Below are 25,515 nucleotides of genomic sequence, written 5' to 3' on the forward strand. Positions count from 1 at the left end.
ATCCATTTCTTGTTTAGCTATAGGTTTCCAGTTCTGAGATCAGATAAGTACTGCTCTACATATCTGTTAGTTTCTCTAACCATACATTTCATTAGTCCATCCATTAGAAACGCAGAGTAAACTGCAGATGTATTTTCCACATTAACTGGTAAAAGAAGCTCATCTTTTTTACTGTATTCACGAACCATTACTGCCATGTTACTTACCAGATTCGATTTGTTTGCAAGAGAAAACTCACAACTCTTATGCTGAAAATTTTTACTTCAGATAAGGAACTGCTCTGTAAATATAACATCTGATTGAAATCATCATTTAAATTATTTAGATCTTCCAAAATTCGAACTTCTTCAGATGCGTGTTTTTTTTGTTTTTAGAGGGACTCAGGAAACACCAGACAAGAAAAACGAGTAGTTTTATTGTATCACTGAATAAATAAGGTACAGAGATTCAGTAATAAAATTAGACCGGGATATATTGGCCAAATAGAATTTAATAACACATTTAGCCGACTAGTTTTGGCAACTTGACTGTTGGCTTCGCCTGGGCATGCATAAGGTGATAAAAACAGCTTAAAACAGGTCAAGAAAGAAACATAAATGAGTTTAACATAGAACATAAACATAAACACATGGAACGTGTGTGATGTTAGACATTGTTATACAAATGCATTCTGTAATTTGCAGCGAAGTTGAATTCTGGTAGGCTAAGTGATCTTATGAGGGTCTTCCATATGTCAGCAAGGATTATCCCTTGGTTCCTATTGAGATTGCCTTTTGAATGAATTACAACTGTAGCTTCTTTGAAGTTTCAGTTACAAGTCTTACTCTAAATATGGAATAGCACTTTTGTCCCATTCACTGTTGTGATTGGTATTTGAGAAATGAAGTTTTCTCTTCTGTTATAATGCGAAGAAGAAAAGTGCAGATACCGGCCAGTGTGAGTCTGTTTGCAGTAAACCGTTAGATTAATATGTCCATCCACTTGTTTTGTAATTAAGGTGTCTAAAAATCGTAATTTTCTATCTCTCAATTTCTAAGTTGAACTTTATTTTTTGATGGAAAGAAGGACAAAGATTAAAGGCGGACAAAAGAAACTCAACAGTCATCTTAAACACCAAAGATTACATGACAAAGATCATGGAGTTACTCTCGGACACATCCACTTACAGTGTATTAGATTTGGACCTAAGATGGATGAACCATAATGAAACAAATAACCTTTTAAGCAATCAACTAATCATTCATCACAGAGTACACTGAGACAGTGGATCTTGTTGACATTTGTTCAGGCAACAAAATTCAAGTAGTGCAGCAACAGCAATGCAGTTGTTTAGGTGGTACAGCTTCACGAACAAAGCACGATGGGGCAAGGTTAGTGCCATCACTGTGGACAGTATTAACGACCAGAATGAAAGGAAAAAATCCCACGTCCATCTTTTTAAACCCTCCTGGCACCTGCCGAGTTGCCTGATATGCAAACTCCATACATTTGGTCTTTACAATGCCCCTGGTGGTGTATTTTGGAACTGCTTTTTTCTCTCAGATATCACTTCCAAATGATGCACAATGCATTCCTGCAATGTTTCACAGCATTTAGATCACTGGATGTTGCTCCACAAGGCCTTAAACAGAGACACTTTAATTTTGATTACCCTGTATTTCCTGTATTTTTGTCCTTTCCACCCCAACCACAAAATCCTAACAGTTTCTGACTTGATGTTTAAGTGTGCTAGCCTAGAAATTAACTGGCAGTTAATGAATGATTATTAGTTTCTTTTTTGTTTTTTTTTCAAGTGTTAGATTAAAATGTGAAATCTTAGCATGATTCTTGTTATTGGTAACATGAAAAAATTTCAGTTGTTCTTCCAGAAAGGTGGGAATATGTTCTTGATGCTATCCAGAATTTCCCCACTTAAGAAATGACCCCCCCCACCCCTCCTCACAGGATCATTCAAAAACCAATTTGACATACATCCTATATTTCTGCCTGCTGCCTTTTCAGCTCAAATGAATTGTGTTTATTAGTTCTCTAAGCCAGTGTTTCCAAAACTTTCAGTACTTGCTTATCTACTTTAAAATGTAGTAATGCCTGTGTATCCATTCACAAACAAAGGCAATTTGAAAGAAGTTATAATATTTCATTCACACACAAATAATTATAAAGGCATTTGTTTTTTTTTAAGATTTGCATTATAATAAATTACAAGCACGTGGAGCATTTTTTTTTCAAATTTTTAAACACATTTTTAGTTAAATGAATCCAATATACATATAGTAGATTTAGCGGAGTGTTAATACCATGGTTCAGAATATTTGAATTTAAACCTTGTTAATACAAACAGTTCGAATCAAATGGATGGAACACTTTAACCGACCCTCTCCATTAGATATGGGGTTAATGGAGGGATCAGTCAATACATGTCAAGAGACACTCTTGTTTAAAATTTCCTTTAGTTTTTAGTTATTGAAAAAATAATTATAGAACAGACCTCAACTATAAACATAGGCTTCATATTTTCTATTGACCATGTAGCTCTGTGGAAGTGGCATTTGCATCCAGGGTGCTAGGCAACCCAAAGAAAGACAGTCAAAGTTTGATTCTAATTGCTGCCTAGAGGAGCTTTTCTTCCCACCCTTTCTTCAACTGGTTCCCAAGTTAGTTCATCCCTGGTGGTAAGAGAGTTTTTTCTCCTGGAAACTCAAGTTTTTCAAGCTGTAAACTAAAAAAAATTGACCATAGAGCCCATACTTATCAGACAGTAATATATTGTGCTAAGATTAGGGACCACAAGATGGTGCCACTTGTAAGATGTACTCTCTTCACTGGATGCTGTGTAAAATTAGCAACACCCTTGGGCCAGCTATCTTTGATTGGCTAATGGTACAGCTTGACTGTCCCTCAGGCTTGTTCTGCAACCTTTTGTGTATAGGATCAATAAAAATTTAGGGAGGTGCCCGATTTTGCTTTTCTGGCATTATCTCCACAAAACAGTAGAAAATTGTCACATGCAGAAATTTTATCTTTAGAGTTTAACACATCATAGAATGGTTTTAAAGAATGCTTTAGTTACTGAACAATTTTAAAATAATTGTAACTGGATGAGATGTTCTCCTGAACTACTGCAGAAGTGACACACTTGTCTTTTGATTTACAGAAATATGCATGTGGGTAAGTAAAACAATACATGTACCTATTATATGCAATCTGGTCCATCCATAGATATAACAACTCCACTCTACTTAGGCTGGACAGATTTGAAAGAAGTCTGATATTTGGGATCTTATATAAAATTTACTGAATCTCTGTAGTTAAGTTTAAATAAGAGACCATTTCTGGAAGGACAAAATTAAGCAAAATGAATCAAAACTTATATGGTATTCTTATTATATCACAACTCATAATAAACAAACTACCCATAGTAATATGTGTTAAAAAAACAACAACTTGGGGTTAAATTATTGTCAAAAAGAATGATAATAATCCTGTCTTACACATGAAAAATCAGGTGTAAGACAAGAGTGCACACTATTTCCACTCTTACTCAATATTGGTATAGGTCACAATATGAAAGAAAGTGCCATTAAATTTGATATTAGAAATGGAAATATCAACGTCAAACTCTCTGTTTTATGCAGATGATGTACTCCTAAACAAATTTAATGCAAGCTCTAGGACTCACTTACTACATTTTTGAATAACAGCTATAACAAATTTGACATGAAAGCAACAAGAAGAAAAAAGTATGAAAATTACCAGCAAAATGGAAAACTTCAACCATTCTCAATGATATAACCTATAAAACAAGTAAAATATTTCAATTATTTAGGCATATTTTTTAGTAAAGATGGCAAATTAAACAATGAAATTAGCAAAGCTGATACAGTGGGAAGTCAACTAAATAATTTTATATGGAATAAGAGAAATTAGTCAAAACACTAAACTAGCTATATACAAGAGAGTGTTCAATTTTAACTTATAAATCTGAGAACTGGGTTAGAAATAAAACACTTCATCAAAGATTGGAGACAGCAGACACAATAATCCTGAGAAAAATTAGGGGACTGAACAGATGGCATCAATGGCAAAATGATACTAAATACAAAGATATTAGGAAGAAGCAATTCAAGAATTTGTGAGCAGAGTTAAATTGCACTTATGCTATTTATACAGGTCCCTTAAATATAATGGAAGAGGAAAGGTTAACAAAAAGCAGATGGTTTGATAGGAAAAAGACCATGATCTACATGGACTGATTCAGTGACAAGTGTCCTAAAAGTCTGAAATATTAGAGAGCTGACAAGTAATCTTCTTCTTCTGCAGCTTTTCTCACTTAAGTAGGGTTGCTGTTTGTAGTGAGTCTCCTCCACAACCTCCTGTCTTGGGCTGTAGCCACATCCAAGTTCTTCATTCTCAAGTCCTCCTCCACCATCTCTTCTTTGGCCATCTGTGCTTCCTCCTCCCCTGTACATCCATCTGCATCACCTTTCTTCCCACACACTCTTCCTCCCTGCTCATCACATGACCAAACCATCTCAACCTTGCCTCCAGTATCTTTGCTCCTAAGTTCGTAACTTTCACTGTTCCCCTCACATAGTCATTTCTCAGATGATTCTTTCTGGTCACACCGCACATCCACCTAAGCATTCTCATCTCCGCTACCTCCATCCTGCTGATGTTATTTTTCTTCAGGGCCACAGTTTCCATAGCATATATCATAGCTGGTCTCACTACTGTCCTGTAGATTTTGCCTTTTCGATTGATCGGCACTCTTTTATTGCATAGCACTCCGGTCATCTCTCTCCAGTTCCTCCATCCCACTTCCTTCTCAGCCTCACCATCCTCTTTCATTGTTGAACCTAAGTATCTAAAGTCACTGACTTTCCTGATGACATTTCCTTCCAGCTCCAGATCTGTCTCCTGGCTGTCATCCACTTTGCAACACATATACTCTGTCTTACTTCTGCTCAGTCTCATATCCCTCTCTTCCAATACTTTCCTCCAACTTTCCAGTTTAGCTGCCACCTCTTCTCTTGATTCTGCACACAGCACGATGTCATCTGCATACAACATAGTCCAAGGCACATCTTCTCTCACCTCCTCCATCACCACCTCCATCACAATATTAAACAGGAACAGACTTAATGCTGATCCTCGAAGCAAGCCAACTGTCACTGGAAAACTTTCTGTCTCTTCCAGGCAGGTCTGAACTCTTGTCTTCACATTTCTGTACATCTTCTGCACCAGCCTGACATATTTCTCTGATACCTTCTTCTTCCTCAGACACCTCCAGACTTCTTGCCTTGGCACTCTATCATACGCTTTCTCCAGATCAATAAATACCAGATGTAGCTCCCGTTGCTTCTCTGGAAACTTTTCCATCATCTGTTGTAACCCAAAGATAGCATCTGTTGTTGATCGACCAGGCATGAAGCCAAATTGCTCCTTTGCAATCTCCACCTCCTTCCTCAGTCTGCGGAAACTGACAAGTAATAATGTAAACTTAATCAAGTAGTACTGTGATAGTATCTTGTACACCCTTGTGTCCTTATACACCCCTATCAGGAAACTGCTGATGCTGGGTATGATCATTATATAGAAGAATGGCATTTCCTACATAAATCTTCCTAACAAGTTAAGATAACTAGTAAGATAAATTAAGTAATAAATTATTTTTCCAAATGTAGTGTTGAATAGGCATAATTCTTTAATTTTCTGCAACTTAACAATATTTAGGGAGGCAGATATAATTTTATTCATTATATCTGTCTTAATACTATGCTTAACACAAATACCACACTCACTGGCAAATGTAACAAAACAAGCCCAGCAACAGAATTAAGCTTAATGGCCTATTCTTCTGCGGATCAGCTGTGACAACTTATATTCATTATAAAAAAACTAATTTTTATCAGAATGCAAATGATGAAAGTAAGGCAGAAATTTCTGTCATCCTGAATTCAGTACACATTTCATTGATGATTTATAATTTTTAAATTTAGTTTAATCCTTTACCCAAGTGTAAGCAAACAAAGTTTGCACCTGAAGTATTTTCAGGACTGAGACAACTCATGGTAAAGGTGGACCAAGCTCTCATCACCACGAGTTGCCTCAGTCCTGAAGATTCTTCAGGCACAAACTTTGTTTGCTTACACTTGGATAAAATGATTGAACTAAATTTATTATAGTCTAACCAAGTGGGAAAAAACTTCCAACATCTTTCTCTAAATCCAGAGTAATTTAATAATAAGGTGAGACACCTTTTGGCAACTCGTACAGTAAATAGGACTTCTCCACTGCTTCCACTTAGTATCACCACCTCTGGGTCTGGCTCCCACTCACCTCAATAAAGGTCGAAGCCGGTCTGGGTAGTGGCCCTTTGCTTAATGCATAGCATTATACATGTGTGCAAGGAGATGTGCTTTACATTATGGGATATACTAAGACAAGCAGTGATGAGAGCTTGATCCACCTTTAACACGAGTTGCCTCAGTCCTGAAGACACTTCAGGTGCAAACTTTGTTTGCTTACACTTGGATAAAAGGATTAAACTAAATTTATTATAGTCTAACCAAGTGGGAAAAAAACTTCCAAGATTTATAATTTTACCCAAAGTACTGATTTATTATTAAATGGGTATCTCCATGGAGTCAGGAGACTCATTATGGGAAATCCAAACTAACCTTTCTTACACACACACACGCAATACCTATCATACCTCTCCTTAACACATTCACAATGGGACGATCGCCTCTCTCATCACGAACGTAATTATCTGTCTAAGCAAGCAGAATTACCACGGCACTCAGCAATTTCATTCCTGTGTGTCATCGGATGAACCACTTTTCGTGATGATTTCTTCAATTGTAACTAATCCCGCACGACATGGGAGGAGGCAATATATTAAAAAACAATAATTAAAGAGAATGATATATTTGATTAGTAGTTACTATACTTGATTTACTGGGAGATGTAAAGAATAGCAAATATAAGGATGAGAAAGAATAGGTGTGAATAAAAAATACAATACTATAAAATGGATTATGAATAATTTTCATCTGTGATATTATAAGTGTGCTTGTGTTATTAGTATCTGGAGGTGGAGTGAAGAATACATGATCCTATAATCTCTAGACTTTCATATTTGCATTTATAATGGGCATAATTAAAAAAAAAAACTTGCAAATAGATGGAAAGGACTTTGTTTACAAAATATAAATCACTAACCAATAAGAAACAGCAACTGTATACATTGCTCAGTAAATAACTATTGGGAGGTGCTTATCCTATGATGTAATAAAGCTGATCAGGTGATTTGTGTGGTGTAGCAGGAATACACATGGGTTGATGTAGGAGCAAAGTATCTTGTACAATTTATTGTGCTTGTTATGTGTATTTCTTTCTCTTTTATATATATTTTACTTTCAATTTTTACTCCTAGTGGATATTGTCCAGAGACTGAAAGCAGCTGTCCACCATACAACGAACAAAATGCACTCCCCAACAGCCACTATACTGCAGATGCAAGAAAAAAGGAGTTTTATTGTATCACTCAATAAGGTAGAGAGACATTTGCAGTCTGTGTAATATATTTGCCAACAGATAGTGCATCAGAGACAACTGGGATATAAACAGCACTATCTAATGAAACATATGTCTCCTTCCACAGAAACTATGCTGTATAGACTCAAGCAAACTGTTTGTTATACTGCCAAACAAAGTATCTAACTAAAAACAATTGTCCTAATATTTGTCCAAATTTTCAGTTACATGAAATAAGTTTGTTTGATTGTATTTGAGTCTGCTCGATGCAGCACACAAACAATAACGGGAAGTCCCATGGATAGGATAAATGTGTGGAACACTTTCTGATGTGAATATGTTAAACTCATTCACAAGGAACACGCAACTGTGAACAGGTGAACAGATTTGTTCACCTGTTCACAACAGGTGAGCAAATCTGTGCACAGTAGTCAAGATGCAGCTGAATCATAGCCTTATAAAGAGGGATAATAACTATCCTATCTTTACTTGTTAGCACAATTTTTGACATCCAAATAATCTTTTGAGCTATTTTACTAACTTTTGCAATATGCCCTCTGAACTTGAATGCCTTGTCCACCATTAACCCTTCCCTCATCAATTTCCTGTAATCTAGTGTTGTCAGTGTGATAGACAGTATGTAACCTTTTCAACCCAAAGTGCATAATCTTACATTTTGCACCATTCAGCTGACAATCATTATCCTTTGTCCACAATTCCTATTTATTTAAATCATTTTGCAGAATATTTACATCACGTTTATTTGACTATTCTCTACTCAGTTTTTCAACATCAGCAAACAAATGAATATCCCCATTAAATCTTTCCCTATAGTAGTGGCCCTAGTGGAGAACCCTGAGGCACTCTGCTAGTTATCTTCCTTATTCTAGATTCCATTCCACATATTCTATTCTCTGGTGTCTGTCTATTAGCCAGATCTATACTACCAACTTCTGTATGCCCACACTTCATAGAGCCAACCTTAGCTTTGTGAAAAGAATAGTCAATTCATGCTGAAGGGGAGAAAGAAATAAAGGATATATGAATTGGTCACCAACAAGCAAAATCACGTGCTTTATATGTAAATTTTCCAACTGTTGTACAAGCAAAATAGTTACCACTTTAAGAACTAGAATTTTCATAAACGAAAAGCTAATTTTCCGACGTATAATAATAAATAATCATCCCACAAAACTCATTGATTACCCTAATACTGGAATGGAATCTCCTTCTTTTGACATGCGCAGAAGTGTCGAAGGGTCTCGCATCTGTGGGTGGACATTATCTTGTAAACTAATTAACAAGGTCTACTGGAATGCTAGAAATAGTATATGATGATTCATACTGGAATTTTGATGAAATATGCAATGATAATCATGCATTCCGGTTTAGATCACATACATATAGCTGCAAGTCTGAGGTATGAGAAATTTTAAAATTCAAGATATGACTTAAGGTGAGCTAATCTTAATAGCAAAACAAATCACAGTGTACTTAGATTTATAATTAACAGTCCTTTTTCAGGTGGACTGGTCCTTTATTAAACTTGGCAGAGTTCTGCTATCTATGTCTGAATAAATTCAAATAATCAGTCTAATTATATCGCAATGAGAATTACATAAATTAAATTATTTTTCTAAGCATATAAGAGAACTATGGTATCAATCCTCTGGTATAAATTTAGACATGAAAATTAAGAAATTATTAATTTTTCACTGAACTTTATTAGAAAAGTACATATACGAGGGTGATCTGAAAAGTTCTCAGCCTCGACCATAGATGGCAATATAAAATCTCTTGTGGAAAAAATTTTGCTATGCATATTTTTCGCAAGCAAATTTCCAATTTTTAAATTCTTTCAGTATTTAGTAATATTTAAAGTGTAATGAAAAAAATATAATGCGCTAAATAGATGTTACTAAAATTGCATATACATCGACTGTATAGCTGCAAGTAGGGACTATGCCAGATTAGCAATGACGAAACACCAACAAAAGGTTGCAAGGTCAACCAATATTGACAGATCTGGCAGAATTGATGTCATCACTAGAGGCTAATCCCGAAAAGACAGCAATAGAGAACAAAGGGTGAAAAATTTGCATAAAAGGAGATTGTGGCCCTTGGCTCAAGGTTTTTTTCTTCCAGTTGTTGTGTCAGGCCTTTTGGTTCCGGTCATCATCAGGGGCTTTTCCTTCTGCTCGTCGGCAAGGTTTTTCTCCCGTCGTGGGTTTTCTACCCGTGGAATGCTGTAGGACCTTCGTTTCTAGATCACAACAGACCGATTTCCTCGGCAGTCGCCCAGTGGTAACTATGGCTGATTTCATATTGAATGTCCGACGGAGGAAAGATCTACTAGCACCCACCTATGATGCCCAAGCAGCCAGGAAGTTTACCAAAAGAAGATGCTAAAGTCCTGAAGAAGTATGCTATATTTTGGACTCTTTGTTTATGGAGAATATGTAAGTAGGCAATTATTTTTGTGATTAGTTAGAAAGTGTATCTCTGGTTCATGAATGTGCCTACAAGAAAACGTGTATGTGTGTGTGTGTATATAAGGCGGTTACTAAGTCACAAAGTTTTGTGGGAATATTATCAGAGAACTTGTCTATTAAGACTGTGAATGTGCACTCAGTTTAATATAGGGAGCTGTACTATTAAGAATTGATATATCACCAAGCTATATTTATGTCAGTATTTGAGGGAGGATTTTATTTAATCTGTTACTGCAGTGGGCAAGTATGTACATAGCTTGTGCTTAATGAGTTTACCCAGTAATTGGGAGTTTTGTCATATAGACTGCATTATCTGTTTAAAAAAGGGTTAAATGTGATAATTGCAAAATCTCTCTAGTGTAAATGTATTTCTTGTCTAGTAAAATAAATGTTTTTGTTTTGTAACTACCTGATCTGTTCTTTTGGCTAATGCACTATCTCCAAAAAATACAAACCTGCATGCATAATAAGATAGTAATAGTCATGACTTGCATATAGTCATTAATTCCTGTTTTTCATCACCCTAACTCTCAAGCAATGTTTATTCAAATTAGATGGTGCAGTCGATAATAAAATAAATGTTTTAATTTGATTTGTAAGAGAGTGGGGAACTGAAAACCTTAAATTTACTTATAATACAAAGTTTATTTGATAGTGGGGGGGGGAAAGAAATTGATCACAGTAAGATTAACCTTGAGAAGTTGAAAAAAGTAAAGTTAAGTTAAAATAGATAATTAACATTATTTAACAATGGTGCAGACATTTATCTAATTAATATAATATTTAACAGGAACACTATTGGCAAGATTTTGTTTTTCTAAGTTGGTACATCTGCCATAAGCATCCATGTGAAAAATTGCAAGTCATTCTATCAAATAGTTTGTTTTATACAGCTGTCTGAAGCAAAAGTGTTGTATGTATCCCCTGAAATCGATAAAATTGAGTATCGTGTGGTTATAAAATTCTTTGTAAAAGGTTTAACGCCAAAAGAAATTCATTCGAAGTTCATAAAAGTTCATGGACACTCTTCTCCTTCATTTTCAACAATTAAGAAATGGGCTGCGTAGTTTAAACATGGGCACACCAGCTTTGAAGGACGTCCAAAAAGTGTAACAATACTAGAAATCATTTATCAGTGCATGATATGGATTGGCTGACCGATGAATCAAAGTGCGAGAAATTGCTGAGACTATAGGCATCTCAAAAGAACGTGTAGGATACATTTTGCATGAAGAATTGCAAATGAAAAAGCTTTGTGCAAGATAGGTGCCGCGCAGATCAACAACGCACTCACATGAAAATCTCTGAACAGTGCTTGGAGTGTTTTAACAAGAATAAAACTGATTTTGTGAGTCGATTTATTACTATGGATGAGACTTGGATTTACCAGTACATACCAGAATACAAACAGCAGTCAAAGCCATGGACAAAATCTAGTTGTTCTGCGTCAAAGAAGACAATGTAATGGCATCGGTGTTTTGGAATGCTAAAGGCATTTTGTTTATAAATTATCTTGAAAGGGTAAAACAATAACTGGGGAATATTATTCTGATCTTTTAACCAGACTAGACAAAAAAATTCGTGAGAAAAGACCCGGTTCATAAGAAAAGAATCATCTTTCATCAGGACAATGCACCTGTCCACAAAGGTGTTTTGGCAATGGGAAAATTAAGGGATCTGCACTATGAATTGTTGGAACATCTACCCTATTCCTCAGATTTGGCTCTCTCTGACTTTTATCTCTTCTTCCCTGGTCAGCGTTTTCTTCGAATCAAGAGACGATTGCAACTGTAGAGAAGTGTATTTTGCAGATCTTACTGAGAACCACTACAGGGACAGGATAATGGCACTGGAGCATCACTGGAATAAATGTATTAGTCTTAAGGGAGATTATGTTGAAAAATAAAAATAATTTTGAAATTATAAATTTGTTTTTTCATTGTTGTGGAAAAAACTTTTCAGACCACCCCCGTATTTCATTCCCTATAAACCAATGATTTCAACTACTTAATAGGTTAATGTGTTAACTGCATTTTGGTACAGCAGCACAATGTATTTACCTTTAGTTATCCAACCCTTTAATTATTATTATTATGATTCAGCCTCCATGAAGTCAAAAGACTCATCATGGGAGGTTCACCCTAGAAAACGCAGTCTATCATACCACTCCTTGAACTCATTGACTGTTCATGCTCTCACCACTCTTTCAGGCAATGCATTCCATGGTTAAACCACCCTTGCAAAGAAACCACTCCTTACCATCTTGCTCGCAACTTCCTTTAATTATTTATTTATTTATATAGCATATGGCTCACACATGAAAAGTTACATTACATTAATCCTTAATATATATGGACATAGTAATAGACATATTTACAATAATAAGACATAATACAGTCATAAAACTCAAGAATAGGCTACAACTGAATGCCTAGGTTGATTATCCGGTCAACTGCACTTGGTGTAGCATGGATGAAGTCTGACAGGTTTCCACTGTATGCACATTGGACACATTCTGCTGTAATGTGATTGTCTGTCGGGGCGATCCACAGTCGTACCTGGGTGAGGCAATCATGCCCCATTTGTAAAGGTGGTCTGCACATCTGCTATGGTTGGTTCAGATTCGGTTAAGGGCAGACCAAGTTTTCCGAGGTAGGTCAAAACCCGAAGGTATCTGCGTTGTGTCCACTAATTCATGGAAGACCCCCTGTTGAAGTGTTACACCAGGACTCTTTCCACTTCTCCTGTTGAAATTTGTCTCTGCAAGATTTTTTGCTGTTAAGATTGGAGGATGCCTTGACTTTAGCCTGTTTATTTCTAGGGGTGGGATGTCTTCATGGATTGGAAGATTTTGGATTTCCATGATTTTGCTGTATTCATGTAGAAGAAAGTTGGATCTGCGGATGCATGGAGGAAGAATGTTGCTTAGCACTGGGAGCCAGTAGGTTGGGGTTGATTTCACAGTTCCAGAAATAAGGTGCATAGTGGAGTTAAGTTGAGCATCAATCAAATACACATGGGAGCTGTTCAACCATATGGGTGAGCAGTATTCAGCTGTAAACGAGGCCAAGAGCAGTGAATCAAAGCGTTGTTGCTGAGGCACCTCAAGTTGTTCCGCATAGTTTTTGCAGTATATTGTTTCTTGTTTTTAGCTTGGATGCTGTGTTAATGAGATGTGGTTTAAAAGATAGTGTTCTATCTAGAGTGACATCCAGATATTTCAGGAATCTGTTATAGCATAGCAGTTTGTGGTTGAAGTAGACCATGAGTTCTTTTTAGCCTGGTTACTGTTTAGGTGGAAGCATGAAACTTCTGTTTTGCTAGGATTTGGGCATAATCTCCATTTGCTGAAGTATTCATCTAGGACTGCAAGGCCATTTGTTAGTGTATCTTCCATTGTAGTAAAATTGGTGTGTCTGGTGGCTAGAGCAGTGTCATCAGCGTAGCAAAACTTCCTGGAGGGTGTATTAGGCAAATCTGCGATGTATAAGTTAAAAGGAGGGGAGCCAGAACTGACCCTTGTGGTAGTCCATTATCCAGTGTTCTTTGTCTACGTTTGTTCTCGTCCATACACACTTGGAACAGGTGGTTGCTTAGCATGTTATTGATTAGTTTTGCTATTGTTCTGCATGGAACTGCCAGAAGCACCTTGCAGACTGTGCCATGCCTCCAGACTGTATCATAAGCTGCAGTAAGATCTACAAAAGCTACAGCTGTTTTCAAGCATTGTTGGTAGCCTGCCTCTATATGTGTGGTGAGTGACAGAACCTAATCACAGCAGCTTCGCTTATGTCTGAATCCTGCCTGTTCGACTGGGACTTGTTCTATTATCTTAGGGGCAATTCTATTGAGGATGAGCCTTTCTAGGAGCTTATAACAGGTGCTAAGCAGAGCGACTGGTCAGTAGTTTTCTGGTTTGTTGTTGGTTTTTCCTGGTTTTAAGATGGGGATAATTTTTGTCCTCTTCAACTCTTTTGGAAGTCTACCAGTCTGGAGAATGTCAGAGAAAAAGCAAGCCAACCACTGTCGACCTTTTTGGCCTATCTTCAACAGGAAATCAGGATGAATTCCATCGAAACCTGGAGCCTTGCCTGGTTTCATATCCATTAGAGCAGTATTAATATCTTCAGGAGCGAAGGGTCGTGAATATAAAGAGTTTGATGGGGGTGCAATCCTAGCTTGCCTTCTCATGGTGCACCCTGGATAACGCTAAAGAGCTAGAGCAACTTGGCAACCAGACTATCTTCTCGATCTCTTGAGTTCATGTGTGCCATAACCAGGAGATCGAGAAGATAGTCTGGTTGCCAAGTTTGCCAAGTCTGGTTGCCAAGTGGTTACAGGATTCCCCGCTGTCAATCCTGTAACCACCTCTCAACAATTTAAAAGTCTCAATCATATCACCTCTCCTTCTTCTATCCACCAAACTCTGTAGTCCACATTCCCTCAGCCTGTCTTTATACCCTTCTATGTTATATGCCTTTGCACCCCTTTCCACTGTTAATTTATCCTCTTCAAATCCTGGGGACCAAATTTGAGAACAATAGTCCAAGTGTGGTCTGATCAGGGCTTTATACAATGGAATGACAACTCTTTTATCTCTGCAGGTCAGCGTCCTTTTCAGTATTACAACAATCCTCTAGTTATCTTCACCACTTTTGCAATATGTTCCCTGAATTTCAGGTTTCAATCAATCATCAACCTCAGATCCCTTGACTCTGCTACCTCCTCCAGTACAGTTCCTCCCATCGATGTATCCCAAACTTTCTACTGCATTAAACTGAACCCCCATTCATTTGCCCATCTGTCCCATTTATTCAAATCCTCTTGCAGGGCTGTCACATCTGCACTGTTACTAATAACTCTTTCCAGCTTCAAATCATCTGTAAACAAGTGAATACCCCCTTGCAATCCATTGATATAAAGGATAAACAACACAGGTACCAGTACTGAGCACTGTGGGACCGCACTTGTAACCGTCTGCTTCCTTGATACTGCTTCCTCATACACAACTCTCTGATACTATCAGATAGCCAATCCTGAATCCAGTTCGCTAACTTGACATCTAAACCCATGTGCTGCAATTTAAATATCAGCTTATCATGTGGTATCCTGTCAAATGCCTTTGTAAAATCCAGGAAAAGGGCAGAATATGCCTTTCCCTCATCAACTGTTCTTGTCACTTTATTATAAAAGGCAATCATATTGCTAAAGCAAGGCACCCCTTAACAAATCCATGTTGACTCTCACAGATAACATTACCCTCATCTGCCCAAAGCTGTGTATGGTCCCTCACTGTTTCTCCAAAATCTTAATAACTACTGATGAAACACAAAGTGGTCTATAATTTGACACTTCCAATCTGCAACCACCCTTATGCAATGGCACTATCTTACCCTCCTTCCACTCCTTAAGTATCCCTTTCCCGTGGTCAGACTTTCATTGAAAAGCCAGGTCAGTAGAGCTGTCAGTTCTTTAGCACATTCTCTCAAAATTCCATCCAGTCTCACTGCTTTATTGACATCCTACTCAGTATTTGAAACATACAATCCTCTTGCACTTCTAAATCCCAAACCTGCCCTTTTATATGACCAACAAATTGTCCTCTTTGCATAATTGAGGGATTACTGTTCTGTAAAATAAAATTAGTAATTTATAATAATTTGCTTACCTGCTTCTGAAGTTCTGCTACTTGCTTCTCAAGTTCACACTGACCTTTTCCTGTATTCTTATTTTGCTTTTTTGCTGATTTACTATTACAACATGAAGCAGCTTCAGACCTACATTTGTCTTTAATCCTCGCCTCAGCAATTTCTTCGTTATTTTCAATACTTGGCTGAATTCTTCTTAAAGAATTATCAGGATTCTATGAAACACAAATTAAATATATTCAGTATGAAAAACATAGCATTAGACCTATATAACTGTGACAGTTTGTAGATGGCAGTTTTAAATATACAGCATTTTCAGCAATTATTTGCAGAGACTTAAATTTGTAGTGTAACGTCGCTTCTTTCTCTTTAATTTGTTTTAGTTCCTTTTCTATGTTCTGTTATTTTCTTTTTCTTACTATACTTTAGTTTTATATCTTAAGTTACATGTACTAGAAATCAGTTCCTGACAAAATTTTAGGATTGATTGTGCCAGCCAGTAACTAGTTTTTGATACTAAGGTTTACTCCACTAATTTTCTCGACAATTTAATTGAGCATAGGGATCACGTGGTGTGCAGTTGTGGCTCTCCTCTCTACCTTGCATACAATGTCCCCCACATACACAGGTCCAAACTTTTCTAAGTGGTAATTCAGTCTCAAACACAAGAACTCACAAGCTTTGATTTAAAAGAATACATTTAATTGAACTAAAAATCATATACAGAAATCGTGTAATAACAATATAAAAACAAACTGATCTACAAATACTCATGCTATTGTAATAAACTCACTCAATTATAATCACTCACTCACTCAATTCTAATTTACAAAGTTAAAATCACTCTCACATATCTCTCAATGCACAGGCACATATGATTATATTCCAAGAGCATCAGTTAATCAATCTTATTTCTGATTTGCCATTAGTATTAAGTGATACTCCAGTGGTTATGCAAATTTTGGTAATACAACATTAGCTAGATACACATGATATGTTCACTCAATTTATCAATTGCTATCTTAGTTAAAAACTCTTTGCTGTAAAATTTATACAAGTTATAGGCTTAATATAAAGAACAGTGTCTTTACACATTTATCACATATAATGAATCATCTCATAACTGTCCTACTATAGTGTCTCTCTTACACAAAAGTTTAAGCTACAACAGGAAGGTCTTGTCACAGACGATTAGTCCAAAAACGGGTCACCTAGATGGGTCAAGCAGGGCTATGCTTAAAGTTCTCCTTCTTTTCGTTTCCTCTGGTTCTACAATACTTGATATATATAAGCTAAACTTTTTCTGCCCATTTTCCTTAGTGAAGTGGTTCCTTAACTTCAATTCTGGGTTTTCCTCGGACGTGGCAAGATTCCCTTGTCGCTCTGCTGTCTATTTCTTTCCTTTCTTTTCGAAGGATCCCCTTCGCTATCCTCACATTGGCTGCAGGTTCACCAATAGCTCTGTCTGCTAGTGTCCCGATGTTCTGTCGGACGTCTTGTGCACATCGGGGTCCCACAGAATGTGGAGAGTTGCTGGATACCTGGGACAAGCTTCCTCAGCCCTCACGGCCTTTGAACAGGAACACAAGAAAAATGCAGGAACAAGAGAGCATTTAAAGTGCCCCACTCCTTATATCTCATCAGCGAGCGCCCTCTCTCTCTCTCTCTGCCTTCGTCACTCACTTAGTCACTCTGATTCGTCAGGCATCGATGATGTCATATCCTTTTCTCGACGCCTCTCTTGACGGAACTGTTATGGCAGGGGTTACCGGATGACTATACAGGTTTTCTGCTGTGTCACTGTGGACTATTACATAGTGATTTGACCTTCCTTTGATTGGTTAACATACGATCCTGAATTGTTCAGCATAATTTTTCCTTATTGGACATGATACTATAATACAATTTGGACTACTTTACAACAATATTATTAATTAAGTTGATATCCCTTTTGATTACAATTTATTTATTACTTCTTTATCCCTGCTCTTGAGAGTATAAGCATGTTTTTATCGTATGTCACTATTTTCTCATGTTGGGTCTGAAACAAATAGCTGACTGATAGTGAGCCAGTTATTTTCGACACAACAGTAGAGTAGAAATGGTTGCTAGATCAAAATGACAAAGTAGCAAAATCTCAAGAAAACATCGATTAATATAAATAAGGTAGTATGTGCTAAAGAAAACAGGAATAAGCATTTCGTGAATGAAGAAATAATAAAGTTCATGACCAGTCAGAGTAGGATTAGAAAAGCAAATAGAACAATTTGCCTCTATTGAAACATCAAAAATAGAATTTTTGATGTTTCAGAGATGTATTGATATGGGAAATATTTTAATTAAATTTATATTGATTCTTTGTTCTTTTATCATTGTCGGTACCTGGTACCAGCAATGATAAAAGGCACAGGCAAATACAAGGGGCATTCAAATAGTTCTTGGAAAATTTAAATAAAAAGACAAGGGTAATTTTAAACTGATATTTGCTGTCGCAAATACCTGAAAAAAACAAGTCTGTATGCGATCGGAAAGAACTGGACGCGTCCACAGTATACTGTGGCATGGCATTGTGTGCAGATGACAATGTAAAACCAATATGAGATATGTGTTTAATTATTTTTGATAAAAGCAATAGGAAATAGGCAATAATTAAATATAATATTTTTTTTTTATTTTCTGTAATTCTTTGTCGAGTATATAACTATATATATATTTAATGTTTGTAAATTATGTTTAATAAAATTACATGATTTTTCGATAAAAAAATTATTTTTTTGCAAATATTTTTCCCAAGGCCCTGCAAAACCTCCAGCTGGCCCTGATTGTATCACAATTGAATGGCATGTGTCACTGTTAGCTCTTCCATTTTCTAAAACACTAATATTTTGTTGACCTGAGATTGGATGGGGGAGACCTTACTCCTACCAGGCATGTCCCCCAGGTGGCAGATGGGGGAAACCCAAATGGGTTGCTCTGAATAAAGAGCCGTGGATCAAAGGAAGTAGCAAAGGCATGGCAAGCTGGCTACATTATTATGCCAGTAAATTTCATGAGCAGGAGAGTCTACAAACTGAGATAGTGCTACTGCATATGGGACAGCCGACGCGCCTACTCAAAGACCACATAGAGTAGGTGAGAAATCAGCAATGTGGTCAGCCAAGGATGTGAAACATGCAGCCACTCTCAACATAAGATCACTATACCGACTTGGAAAATTGCAATTAGTCCAGGAAAATTTAAAAAGACTGAAATGGAATATTTTAGGTTTATCAGAGAAACATTGGTGCGGAGATGGATTTACTAGAACGAAAACTATACTTCTCAGGAAGAAAAGATAACATACACAGAGAAGGAGTTACATTATTAATTGAAAAGAAACTTACACACACTCAGTAATTGAAATAAAACCAGTGTCTCCTAGAATAATCACAGCCAAACTTCAAGCAAAAGAAAAAGGTCAAACGATTAAAATAATCCAAATATATGCATCAGACAGTAACCATTCAGAGGAAGAAATAGAAAATTTCTATGAAGAACTACAACAGGAAATAGATAATCCCAAAAAAAAAAAAAAAGAACTCATGATAGAGATGCGAGATTTTAATGCTAAAATAGGACAGTTCACAGCAGACAAAAAAGATGTGATGGAGAAATTTGGATACAGAGAGCTTAATGAACAGAGGAGAACAATTACTCCACTTCTGTAAAGCAAACTATCTAATGATTACAAACACATTGTTCTATCAACGCCTTAATAATAAATATACATGGACATCCCCAGATGGTAATATAAAGAACTGCATAGACTATATCATCATAAACAAACAATGGAAAAGATCAATAAATAATGTACGAACATTAAGAAGTTTTGATTTCGACACTGACCACGAAATATTAACTGCCAAAGTGAAGATAAAATTCAACAGGAAAAACAATATCAGAAAAGAAGAAAACATCAACCTATCAAAGCTAAAAGATAGCTCAAACAGAAGTCGATTTTTAGAACAGATGTGCTTGATATTAAAAACCCCACATCTTCCAGAACAGCAGAAAATACTGGGAAGAAGGAAAAGAAACAGTGTTATAAATTGCAAAAGACACTCTAGGTACCAAACCCAAAATAAACAAACAGTGGATAACCCAAGAAATCGTAGCTACAATAGAAGAGAAAAGAGAAGCCAAGATACTTGTAAACCAACAAAACAATGAAGAGAATAGAGAAAAATACAGAGCACTAAAAAAAATAAAGTTGATAATCTATGCAAAAAAGCCAAAGAAAATGGTTAGAAGAAAAAGCTAAGAAATGCCAAGAAGCATACCAACAAAACAACCTAAAAGTCTTCCATGATACTGTAAGAGAAATTACAAAGCAATTTGCAGCAAAAGCAGTAACAATGATAAACAACAAGATGACTGAAACCGGGAATATTGAAGATATAAGAAAAATCTGGTCAAACCATTTTAAGAATATCTTCCACCAAGGAAACAAAACTAGAATGCGAACAATAGAAAAAAATAATGACCACCCAAAAATTTTACAAGAAGAAGTTAAATACGCAATAAAACAGATGAAAAACAATAAAACACCAGGCATTGATACTATCCCTATTGAACTGTAGTCATATGGAGGCAGCATATCAATAGAATATTTAACATCCCTATTCAATAAAATACTACAAACAGGAGAGATCCCAGATGACTGGAGAACTGGAAAGATCATCCCAATATACAAGAAAGGAGACAAAAGAGACTGCAGAAATTACAGACCAATCAGTTTACTCCCTCATACCTATAAAATATTCATAAGAATTATACAAAATAGATTAAAAACACCTACAAAGAAATGATAGGCATAGAACAAGCTGGTTTCCGAGGAAACTATTCAACAATAGACCAAATTTTCACATTGCACCAACTAGCAGAGTTCAGCTGGAAAGACCATAAAGAACTATATTGTTGTTTTGTGGACTTTAAACAAGCTTTCGATAGCATCAACAGAGAAATCCTTTTTAAAATTCTACTAGAAAAAGCAATAGACAAATATATAATACAGTTTCTGATAAAATATTACTCTAAGATAAATGCAACAATTAAAAAGGACACACTCACAACAGAACCCATAGAGATCCAAAAAGGAGTAATGCAAGGATGCCCATTATCCCCATGCCTATTCAACATATATCTAGAAGAAGTTATAAAGAAGGCAATAGACAATGAGCCTGGAATCAATGTCAATGATTTAAACATAAATAATATCAAATATGCGGATGATCATATCCTTATTGCAAGAACCCCAAATGAACTACAAAAGTTGATAAACAAGCTAAACAAAACCTGTAAAACATATGACATGACAATAAATATACAAAAGACAAAAGTGATGAAAATAGGGAGGAACAGAACTACCATCTCAGCCACCCTAAATGGAGAACAATTAGAATAAGTAGACAACTTAATATACCTTGAATCAAAACTAACAGAAACAATAGATGAACTCAAAACAATCAAACACAGAATAGCGATAGGATGGGCCACCATGGGAAAATTACAGAAAATCTGAAAAACAAACAAGATATCTAAGCAAGCCAAAATCAAATTATATGAAGCAATAATTATACCATCAGTCATCTATGTAGCAGAAGCATGGACAGTTAAGAAAAGAGAGGAGAAAAAACTGCTGGCATTTGAAATGAAATGCTTAAGAAAAATAAATAGAACAAGTTGGATAGAAAAGAAAACAAACATCACAGTCAGACAAGAACTATTGTATAAAAACACAATAATAGAAAAAATTAGAAAACAACAACTGAGATGGTTTGGCCACGCTGTACGCAGACAGACTTCCTAACGTCCTAATCAATACTTTTTCAAACTGAAAAAAGGAGACCCGGAAGACCAAGAATTACCTGACTGAAATTAATAAAGAACATCTCGGGATGCAGAACATATAAGGAACTTTTTTTGAACTGCAAGGAATAGAGAAGACTGGAAGATCCTGCTCAACCTGTCTTAGACGGAAGAGAAGAAGAGATCGGATGAAATGACCAGTTGAATTTAAGCATATAAATAAGCAAAGGAAAAGAAACTAACAGGGATTTCCTTAGTAATGATAAGCGAAATGGGATGAGCCCATACTTCACATCCCCAGAGGGCATCGAGAAAATCATTCTGCTGGTTGATGGTATGTCACAAGTCTCACCCTCCCCTCCCAAAATGGGACTATGACTAAGAGTGGGTGAGAAGTCCATGGCTAATGCTGTTTCCATTGAATGAAATTCCTTGGATTGCTTGGCCATGCAGCCTTAAGTAAGTGGTAAACACCATCTAAAGCTAAATATGGCTGTAAAACTGACAGCAAACAAATAAAGTGAAAGTTGAAAGAATTTTGAAGAGAGAGAGAGAGAAAGTGAAACAATTTTTTAAAAAAATTAATTTAACAGCACTTCATAGTGCAACCAGAAAAACGATGAGATTTCACCCTTTGATTGGCAAAATCCTGGTCTATAAGGACAACCTTATAGACTTCAATGCCACCAAAACTCAGTCCTGTCTGATCTCTCGCAAGTAACAGCTTGCACCCCTCCCCCTTATCTTCAGTATTACTGAGATATCCAAACACAATCAGATTTCCCTTCTTGGACTGACCTACATCTCCGACCTTTCCTGGCATAGACACATTTCAACTATAGCTTCTGCAGCAGCCAAAAAACTTAGGTGTACTTTTTCACAGGACACTACTTCACACCTTAACAGATAATAACTCTATACAAATTCCAAATCTGCCCAACCATGGAATATCACTCTCATATTTGGGGTGGTGCACCAAAATCCTCTCAAAGATTGCTCAATTCTATTCCGAAGAGGGCAATCTGGGTAATTAATGATCCCTCTCTCACAGACGTTCAGTTTCTGACTTTTGCTATAGATACTTATATGGAGTGCTCTGCTGAATTGGCCTTTCATTCCTCCACTTTCCTAAAATCATTAGAACAAGAGCTACTGCTAACCAACACCTTTTTTACAGTCCATCTTGAAACTCAATGAACCAACTTCAATAAAAAAAATCCCTCAATTATTCAACTGCGAAGAAAAATCAGTTCATTGCTGGATGAATGAAGGGTTGGTAAACCAAAGGTATATTAAAAAAAGATGCGTATTGGATGTTAGTTGACACACTAATCCATTCAAGGGTTACTTTGTCAACTAAATTTACATAAGTGAAGGTTTGATTCTAGTTTTGAGGAAACTTGTGCATTGTATTATAATTTATCTTCATGTAAACACAAGGAAAAGTATCATTTATTAAATATACTGCCAAATATTTCCGTTTGAAATGAACAAACTATTGTCAGTAGCTTAAACAACAGCGTTTTACAAGGTAGAATGCAAAAAATTGATTTATTCAAAATAGTACGAGGCATGTGACGTTAAATTGCTAATAGCATTACACTTTCACTGATGAAAAGGTTAATCATAAAATTGTAAAATAAATTGCATATAAATTAAATAATTTATAATATCATACTAAACAGATCATTAGACAGAAGTAGTAGTCAGGTGGTTTCTTAGGACCTTCTGTTTTTGTAAATATCATTATCTGCCTTAATTAAAAAAATAAAATAAAATAAAATAGGCGTGTTTTAGACAAGAGAATGTTGTGGTCTGCCTCTAATTCATGTTGTGCCAATTCAGACTTATCAGATTTGTTGTGAAGAATATAAGATTGATGTTCTTATATTCTTTTTTCTACTGAATGTCCAGTTTGTCCAAAGTAGAAAAGCTGGCAGTCACATGGAACTTGGTATGCACCAGGAAGAGACATAGTTATCTTTGGAAGATGGGAAATAAGTGGATAGTTTATTAATAGGAATATAAGTAGCTACTAAATTATATTTCTTCAGAATTCTTGAAATAGGCTCTGAAATGCCAGAAATGTATGGGATTGGAATTCGACTTATTGATTCTTTGTTGTTTTGGTTGGTTTTGTAGGAATTAAACAAATGTTGGGTAGTACTTTTGGAGAAAGAATTTAATTTCATATATTGTTTGATAGTACAGGAGTTCTTTCTAAATGATAGGGGGTTGAACAATTAGTTCTAGCTCATCGAATTAAACATTTTATGGTTCCTGTTTTTTGAGAAGGGCGATGTGCAGATTGTTGGAGAATGTAACAGTCCAGTAAAAGTGAGTTTTCTATAAACTGATGTTGTTATATTAAAAAAAGGATAATGTCTAAAAAGAATAATTTGTTGTCTCTTTCAATTCAAAGAGAAAACTCTCAAAGAGACTTTACAACTACTTACTGATATTTTCCCACAAGACATAGTAAAACTGTTCAAATTCATGATGCATTCCGGATATTTCTTGTGTCAAAACAAATTCTACAACCAAGGAGAAGGAACTGCCATGGGAAGTCCACTCTCTCTCCTGCTTTAGCCAACTTTTATTCAGAGCATTTAGAAGATATCCTTTTTTCATCTATATTTTCATCTCAACCTTCATTTTAGGTTAGATATATATAGACGACATTTTTGCTGTGTGGCCTCACAATATAGATTCCTTACCTACTTTTTTTTTCCGCTAAAATCAATACATTACACCCTCGTATCAAATTCACCATGGAAATTAAAAAAGCAACAAATTATCCTTTTTAGACATTATTCTCATCTGCACATCATCCTTCTCAAAAGACAGGAATCATAAAATGTTTAATTCGATGAGCTAGAACTAAATGTTAAATTCCCCACCATTTACAGAAAGAACTCTACGATCAAACAATATATGAAATTAAATGCTTTCTCCAAAAGAACTACACAACATCTATTTGACCCCTACAAACCCAACCAAAACAGCAAAGAATCAATACATCGAGTTCCAATCCCATACATCTGCATTTCAGAGCCTATTTTAAGAATTCTGAAGAAATATGATCTAATAACTACTTATATTCCTGTTAATATACTATCCCATATTTCCCATCTTTCAAAGATAAATGCTGAACTATGTCTCTTCCTGGTACATACCAAGTTCCATGTGACTGCCAGCTTTTCTACTTTGGACAAACCGGATGTTCGATAGAAAAAAGAATACAACATCAATCTTATATTCTTCATAACAAATCCAATAAGTCTGGATTGGTGCAACACGGAATAAAGGCAGACCACAACATTCTCTGGTCTAAAACACGCCTTCTACATAGATGTTGGTATAAATTTGAATGCCTATTTAAAGAGAGTGCTTAGGCCATACTTGAACTAACTTGAATCGGAATGACTGCCTTTCCTTGTCAGAAATAGGGAAAGGTTGAATCCAAATAACACGTTAATTTTTTTAATCAAGTCCAATAATGATATTTACAAAGACGGAAGGTCATAAGAAACAATCTGGATACTACTTCTGTCTAATGATCTGTTCAGTATGATATTATAAATTAAGTTTTTGTATGATAATATAAATTATATAATTATTTATGCAATTAATTTTACATTTTTATGATTAACCTTTTCTTCAGTGAAAGCATAAAGCTATTAGTGATTTTACATCACGTCACGTGCTCGTATTATTTGGAATAAATCAATTGTTCGCATTCTACCTTGTAAAAAAAGCTATTGTTTAAGCCAATGACGATAGTTTGTTAATTTCAAACTGAAATATTTGGCAGTATATTTAATAAGTAATGCTTTTTCTTATGTTTATGTGTAAATAATTTATGAAGGTTTGATAATTGAAAGATCCTCATATTTATAACAGTGCAGTGATTGTGCTTGTGAACAAAATATATGAACCATTTATATCTCTCTTTTAAGGATAATCAGCCAAATTTATGAACTAATTCA

The 25,515-nt window shown here is 35.8% G+C and overlaps 1 protein-coding gene across 1 annotated transcript in view; it reads right to left on the bottom strand.

Moving 5' to 3' along the window:
* The window catches only part of LOC150107184 (uncharacterized), a 646,985-nt gene that overhangs the window by 63,132 nt on the left and 558,338 nt on the right, over positions 1-25,515 (bottom strand). The window contains exon 22 of the mRNA XM_090391664.1: positions 15,700-15,894. Coding sequence (XP_090247790.1) covers positions 15,700-15,894 — 195 coding nt within the window. The remainder of the gene's footprint in view (positions 1-15,699; positions 15,895-25,515) is intronic.

Source organism: Typopeltis vanoorti, chromosome 4 (genome assembly GCF_054136105.1).
Source record: "Typopeltis vanoorti isolate ZY-2024b chromosome 4, IOZ_Tvanoo_1.0, whole genome shotgun sequence".
In the NCBI taxonomy this organism is placed as follows: domain Eukaryota; kingdom Metazoa; phylum Arthropoda; class Arachnida; order Uropygi; family Thelyphonidae; genus Typopeltis; species Typopeltis vanoorti.